General features: G+C 42.1%; 1 protein-coding gene across 1 annotated transcript in view; it reads right to left on the bottom strand.

Moving 5' to 3' along the window:
- The window catches only part of zmat4a (zinc finger, matrin-type 4a), a 142,350-nt gene extending 137,421 nt beyond the window's left edge, over positions 1 to 4,929 (bottom strand). Inside the window, exon 1 of the mRNA XM_020590264.1 lies at positions 4,765 to 4,929. Within this exon, the coding sequence (XP_020445920.1) occupies positions 4,765 to 4,851 (87 nt within the window). The 5' untranslated portion in view covers positions 4,852 to 4,929. The remainder of the gene's footprint in view (positions 1 to 4,764) is intronic.
- Positions 4,930 to 8,029: the final 3,100 nt, after the last annotated feature.

Below are 8,029 nucleotides of genomic sequence, written 5' to 3' on the forward strand. Positions count from 1 at the left end.
TTCCTGGCCTGCCTGTACAGGATCCTGCCTCCTCTTTGGTATGGCAAAGCTGCCTGAGCTTAGCCATGAACCAGGGCTTACAGGCAGCTGTCTGGCATCCATACGCTTGCTGTGACCCATAAGACCCATAGGAACGGTTACCTCTATCATCAACAGCATTTTGTCCAGCTGGTGCTCCGGGGCCAGTAAGAGACTCCAGCACTGCTCCCAGGGGGCACAAATTAGCCAGCCTGGATGAGTGAGGCAGCACGCTCACACAGCAGAGAGATCCCAGAGCCCTGTGCACTGATCGGCCCCCTATTCTCTCTCTGTAATTCTGCTGCTTTGGCTTTGCGAAGGCAATGGCAAGTCAAACTGTAATGTCATGCCTTGAGGTCAAAACAATGAGCAGTTACTTTGTGTTTGCTGCTAAGTGGTCTATTCCCATGCAGTGTGACCTAAGCACCATATCCACAGATCTGCTGAGTGAAAACATTAGCACACACACTGGGCAGTCTGCCTGCACTTCAGTAACATAATCAGCTTAGTGTTCAGCCAGGGCAGACATTTAGGGCAAATGTTGAGTTGGTGTGACAGTAAAATTGACACTTGTCAGCTTAACAAGATTAATTTTTTACAGTGTGGGCACAGCATCAAGCTGGAAGGTCCAAAGTCAAATTATGTGCTATCAAGAAACACTACAGCCTGAGTATTTCAGCAGACACCTGTTGCAAAAGACTGTAGCTTCAGTAGCTATAACATTACACTCAGTACGACTGGGTAATGGTCAGTTCTTTCACATATAGAAGCCACTACAAACGTTAAGTGAAATGTGAACATCCATGGGATCAATATGACGCCCTTGCTGCAGTAAAAGCAAATAAGGGAATTCTAAATACATTTCCTTTATAATGCAACCAGAAAGCTGACCAATTAATTCTGCATGGCATGAACTCAGGGTGTGGAGTCACTACTTCAGGTGATCTATGACTAACAGTATGAATAACAGTAATTATTAATCTGTCATGCACTTTGTAATAAAAGGTGTCAGTTTTTGTTTGATATCTCAGTTAGACATCACATTAAAGACACTGCATGTTAGTTTTAAAGAACAATTGTTCTAAGCTTGGATGCTTATAAGTCGATTTGCCATTCTGCAAAGATGAATCGCCTTTGATAAATTAACTAAAATGGTCTCAGCTCAGATTATTGGAGCTCTTTGTTACTTTGTGTGCTATTTAAGAAAAATCCTGAAATCCTTCTCGGTTGACCTTCTTTAAATGAAAAAATGGAGATTAATTATCTGTGGCTGCTTGTAACATGTTGCCGTGGTGTCTTAAAAGAGAGCGCAAGTGATATCACAACCACATTTTTAAAGAGCTTCAGTGGTGCCAAGATGGAGCCATCTTGTGGTTACGATATCATGACGTTTCTCAGGGGACAGAGTCAACTTTAAATGAGAGGGAGTTGGGAGCTCCTACTTAGCGAAATGCTGCATTACTCTTTTTCTCATCACTTCGGAGGCTGCAGAATAAAACGCATCAGCCATATCTGGATAGTGTCTTTGCAGATTGATGCTGCAGGTGGAAAGAAAGGCGCCCAATTCCAAATGAAATATCTGCTGTTTGAACAAAGTGGACCCCAGTGCACTCATGAAACAAACTGTCAACTCCAAATCAATTATGATGCTTTACCAAGGATTCTTGAGTTACAGTGCATGTGGTGCACCATTCCTAATAGAATCCTGAACTTCTGGTTTCCTCAGGCAACAATGAAGGACAGCAAACAAGAAACTATTTGTCATAAGTTGATTAAAAAATCAGCAACAATTTTGATAACCAATTAATTATACAATTAACTTGGTTCAGCTCCTCGAATGTGAAGATTTTTTGTTTGTTTATTTTCTTTGTTTTTTATGATAGTAAGTTTAAATTATTTGGGATTTAGAGTGTTGGTAGGACAAAACATGGCATATGAAGGTGTCGCATTGGGCACTGGCAAAGTGTGATGGACATTTCAGCATTTTTTGACTTTTATAGACAACAATATAACAGAGGAACAAAGAAAATGATTTATATAATAATCAATAATGAAAATAATCCATACTGCAGCCCTGTTTTTGATCATCAAAGTGTACATTGCAAACATACTGAGGTTGCGCATGTGAATTTTAATGATGCATCTAATTTAAAAAGGCAACCTGAGACACATTAACGCAAAGACTGCAACAATTGTATTCTGTTAATCTGTTTGCTTTTCTGGGCCGGGGGATAACGGTCACTGAAGTCCTGAATGGTAAATAAATCACTAAAAAGGACGCCTAAAGAAACACAGAGACAGAACTGCTTTTTTCAATAATATAAGAGCTGATACAATTAGTTGATTATTCAGTCAGTCAACTGACAAAAACAATTCATCAGAAGCTATTTTGAAATTCACTGTTCATTATTTCACCATGTGTGAGAGATGACTGTTGGTCAGAAAATAAACAAGCTACGTGAAACATGGTGGGCTTTGGCAGATCAAACTGGGCATTTTTCACTATTTTGAACATTTTACTGACTGAGTAATTAACTGATTAAGTAAGAAAGTGACTGATTGTTATTTTCCTTGTATCTGTCACCGCTTGCCACCATTATATCTAGCCACAACGTTCCCTTCCATTTTTATGCTGATGATATTCAAATCTATATGCCACAGGTTCGTTTGGTGCATTACAAAACTGTCTACAGGATGTCAAAGCTTGGCTTAGTCAGAATTTCCTTTACTTAAATGAAGGCAAATCTGAATTTATTGTTATCAGCCCCCAGTTGGATGGAAGTGCAGTTGATGTTCGTTTGATCGTCTACCTTGAGCCCCCCCCCCCCCGCTCTCTAATGCGGTAAAAAATCTGGGGGTAATTTTTGACACCAATTTCAACTTTGATAAACAGACCAAGTCAGTGGTTAAATCCAGCTTCTGCCAGCTAAGACTGCTGGTAAAGGTAAAGCCATTTCTCTCTCATAGTGACTTAGAGAAAGCCATCCATGCGTTTGTGACTTCCCGGCCTGACTATTGTAATGCCCTGTACTCCGGGTTATCCCAGTCATCACTCTCCAGGCTCCAGCTTGTTCAGAACGTCTTTACTTAAATGAAGGCAAATCTGAATTTATTGTTATCAGCCCCCAGTTGGATGGAAGTGCAGTTGATCTTGGCACATATGGAAAGTAGATCTTAAGGTTTTGCTTTATGTTTTTAAAGCCATGCACGGCCTTGCCCCTCCATACCTGTCCGACCTCTTGGCTAGATATGTCCCTCGCAGAACCCTGCGATCATCGGGTCACCTTGCTCTTGTTGGTCCCCCTGCACACTACATAAAATGGGGAGGTCGTGCCTTTGCCGTGCACGGCCCTAGGCTGTGGAACTCCCTGCCTTTAGATATACGCTTGACAACTGAGCCGGCAGCGTTTAAGTCAGCGTTAAAAACTCATCTTTTCAAACAAGCTTTTAATGTTTAGCGTGTTCACTGATTTTCGTCACCTTTAATAATTTATTTCTTAACTAGTTTTAATATATTAGTGTGTGTATTGCTCCTCTGGGCCACCACAGTTAAGCCCCCGGTGGGAGAGCCAGCTGGGTGGGAGATGGCCTATATCAGACGCTGGATATCTATTTGGCTTCTGTCTGTTTGAGTGTTCTTAACTGATATTGTATTACTATGTTTTACTATGTTTTTATTGCTGTAGCACTTTGTGCTCTTGAGCTGGAAAGTGCGGTACAAATAAAGACTATTATTATTATTATATTATTATTATATAAAATAAGCTCTATTTGAAGTGCAGCTATATTTCCAGAGGAGGATGGCAGCTTTGTTATCAGGAGTCCTGTATCCTCTGGAGTGTTAGAGATAGACCATAAATTACACACAGTGGCATACTGATACATAAAAGGGTGTCAAACCACAACCCCAGTGGTTTATCCCAGTCAGTTACATTAACCACAGATAAACCAAAAGGGTCAACTGAGAACATTTCTCCCTTCTCCTCAGATGACATAATAACCCAGCTGGGTAAGGCCAGCTGATCTGATGAGAATCCACTGAAACTCTAACCAAAAAGGTGTGTTTAGCTCCCTGCTCTGCATCTCTGTCTCTAATCCACCTTAGATGTCACCTTGAGAGGATGGACAAGCCATTCTTCTGCATGCAGAGCAACCTGTGGTGATTGATGCTGCATGATTACTTTCCTTAATATTCATTACAGTTTTTTCAATACAAATTGAAACCCTGAAACAGATTCTTAAGGGGTTTCTTACATAATTTTGCCTCTGGGATGGAGGAGTTTTAATAGTACTAGACTGTATGATGTATTTTTAAAGTTAAACCTCTGACTGGTATAGTCTCATTTATACTGGGGAGACTTCCCTAAGGACCCCCTGGGGTGTCCCCAGATGTGCTACCCATCGCTCTCCAGCATGCAGGACCTGTTTAATGTCCTCTTATGAGACGTGAAGTTAACCTCCACAGGCTGAACAGCTTACTTTTTAACCGCCATGTGCAGCGCAGCGCACAGGCAGCCACCGCTCCGTCTCCCGGCGGCGACACGCAACATGAATCTCGGTGAGGAGAAAAAATCTGCATGCAATACGACATCCATGCCGTTACCCTGCAGTAGAGCATCTCACACTCACATGTCACACTCACACCTCTGCAGGCATGTACGCCTCTTATCATGCACAGTACAGAAAAAGAGATCTCAAAAAAAAGGAAACGGGACGGGAAAGTGAAATGAAAAAATAAATGCCTACCTGTAACTCCACACTGTAACCTTGATAGAAGTGTGTCGGGAACACCGCCAGCTGATGTTGCACTTGGAGGGAAACTGTATAATCCATTAACCAGGAGATGCTGATTAGGGCCAGGCTGAGCGGGAGACGCGCCTACTGTTGGCAGCAGTACTACACTGTAGTACAATCTGCCGATGCTCTCCGCCCCGCTGCGCGCCCATTGGCAGTTCACTCCAGGCAGGGCAGGAAGTGGCGGCGCCCATCAGCCAGTTTGCGCTATTTTAGAAATAGGCTACAGTGGTTTACTCCTCAGAACATCCTGATCAAATGCCAAAAGGTGTCCAGAAGGCTTCCTCTTCTTCTACTTTCGGTTATTTATTCATTGTCTGTGTCAGTTGTTATAATTTCATCCAGGACTTCTCATCCATGTTGGCTTCAACGTCAAGCGTGAATGATCTAAACTCTGTTCATTCAGTGGGCAGTGAGAATCCATAGTCAGTGTTTATATGGAAGGATAATCAGAGTAACAAGATCTTTGGCTGTATAAATGTGAGCTTAGTGGTGCTACAGTCTTCACTAGTAAAATAATTCAGTTACTGTAGTTTGCGGGGTGGGAATGACCCACTAATTTTGGAGCCCTAGGGCTTCATATTCCTTAGTATTAGTCTGCTTTTGTTTGACATGTGCTGGAGCTGTCAAGCTACATAACCAGAATAAATCAAAAGAGTATGATATAGATGTTAACATAAGCTCATAGAGATGGCCCCAGCATCTCCTCCTTCAGAATGTGGTCTGTTTAAAGGCGGTGTGTAGCTGCAGGGCAACATTCATGTGCAAATAAGGTCAGCAATGCAATTTACAAAATATCTTCTCTGCTGATTATTTCAACTAGGTCAGAATATCAGGCCAGTGCAGAATTGTATGAGATGAGAGATGAATAAAAAAATAAAAAAGCTGGCACTGGTAAATGTCTTTCATCTGCCCTTGAGCACAGTGCCCATGGTGCAGATGGTTGGACTGTCACGACACACTATGTTTGTAACAGGAAACATGTCGCATCCTTGGGGCCTTCTGTGCATCACACTTCCATTTTCAGCATGCATCCAGAGTGCCTCGCTGTTAGTGGGCAGGTAAGTGTTCAGTAGGGTGCCTGACGGATAATTGATGTGCCCACTGCTCTGGGAATCGAACATGTGACCTTCCAACTGGGAACGGTTCGGCCTCAGCACCAGGACAACCTGATCCCTCTAGACAGGTGGTCTTTGATCACAGCTGCATGTTGCCCGCTGAATGGAGCTGTGAGAGGAGAAAATGTGTCAGGGCCACATGATCTGCTTTTGTTCATTTGTAGACGTCTTTGCATCTCATTATCCGGTGCTCAGTAGTGGAATATATTCATGATATGCATTATGGAGGAATGGTTGTAGCTTAGTGCTGAATATTAATTCCCCACTCCTTTACGTCAATTCTAAAATCAGATTCTCACCTCCTTTATAGGCTTCACACATCAGCTGCACATTTGCATGAAGTTCATGGTCCATAGTTTGTCATCAACTGCTGCCCTGACCAACAGAGGACAGAAATGCAATGACTCACACTGAAATAAGAAGTCCTAGATATCTTATGAAGCATGAGCAGCAAAATATAGGCCATTCATAAAGGCCTGTGTGGATTTATGGGTGAAATCCCTGCCTCTTGTAATAGAATACATTTTTCCCAAGCTCCCTAAGGAAAGAAGCAAAAAGCAGGGGTTTCTCCACAGACTGTGGATTCTTACCAAAGGTTCAAACAAGTGAATTGAATGAATTAAGCTTTTCAAACCTGGCCCACTTTGTTGTGGGGAGTCTTCATGGCAGCCTGTAGCACACGTGCCTGTCTGTTGCTAACTTGTTGCTTTGGGTCCTGTCTTTCCTCCTCTTTTACTTTGTGCTGCCACACATAGACAACAAATGCCACCATTGGTCAGTCGGCTCCATGTAGGGCATGATGGGCATCAAGGTTACTCTGACCCTGAACCCAGGAACTAGTCAGCCATCCTGCTCATCATAGTTAATCTTTTAAACAAGCTGTCTTTTACAGGGACATATATTACGTGTGCATAGTGAAAATTCCTGCCACCACTTTTGCTGTATTCACATGATAAATTAAGCAAGACTAATAGGCCAAAACATCTAATTCACTAATCAACACTCTTATCAACAAAAACAGTGAAATGGAAGTGTTAGTGCAGTGTTGCTCTGCAGTTGTATTATTGTGATTCAGGCTACATATTAATCCAGCCGATGAAACATTTTCTCATCTAAATGAACAGCAATGTGAATGCATATTTGGCTGTGTTTTCATGCTTTGCTGCATTTTTTTTCTAAATGTTGCAAATCTGTCACGGAATTTGTAAAGACATTATACTCTTGTTCTTTTTTTGTTTATTTGCATGCATTTTTTTTTATTACAGCGTGTTAAGCTCTCAGGGCACCATAGTTTAGTGATGTTATAACAGTGTGATGCTATTACTGCCTTTGCAACTTAGAGAAACACTTAATTACACTCACGACCACAAGAGATTGCTTGTTAGGGAAACACTGAGTACATCCCAAGTCTCTTATATGTTTGTTCCTCATTCCATGTCCTTGTGAGGACAGTCTCAGAAATCATCTATCTCATAGAAAGTGATAGGTTTTATTGTTACCACCTTTTTTGGCAGAAGAAATGTGAAAGGCCATCATGGGTAAATAGAGGAAAGCAGCAGCGCCCATAGAAACACAGACTCTGAAAAAGCCGGAGTTTGACTCAGAGGTGATGACCAGAATGACAATGAACCTACAAAATCCTTTCAGATGTGAAAAACAAACAAATTTTCATATATGCAGATTTTGAAGTCATAACCTTCATCAGTGCTAAAACTGATGCATATGCCTCTGTGCACTGTAGTTTTGTGTATAAAGAATGAGGGGGTGTTCAGAAGACGCCCATGTTAAAACATGCTCCTGCTGGACAGCAACCTGCTGCCGCCATGCAGCTGGGAAAATGACACCATGTGTTACATCACATTTTCACTGGAGGTATTGGTGCCAAAATCCCCACTGGCATCAACAGCCCCAAAGAATTTGCTCACATTTAAATGTCTCCACAGTTTTACACCCAGAATTTGGACCCTGTCACACAGTGTGAGGGTAAACCTGGTGTATCATTTTGCTTGATAGATGTCAGAACACCACTTTACCTGCATGTGTCATCTGATAGAAACCACCACCTCTGACCCCAAAGGGGGATTCTTCTGTCATAATCC

The sequence above is a fragment of the Monopterus albus genome, unplaced genomic scaffold (assembly GCF_001952655.1).
Source record: "Monopterus albus unplaced genomic scaffold, M_albus_1.0 scaffold12.1, whole genome shotgun sequence".
NCBI classification, from domain to species: Eukaryota; Metazoa; Chordata; class Actinopteri; order Synbranchiformes; family Synbranchidae; genus Monopterus; species Monopterus albus.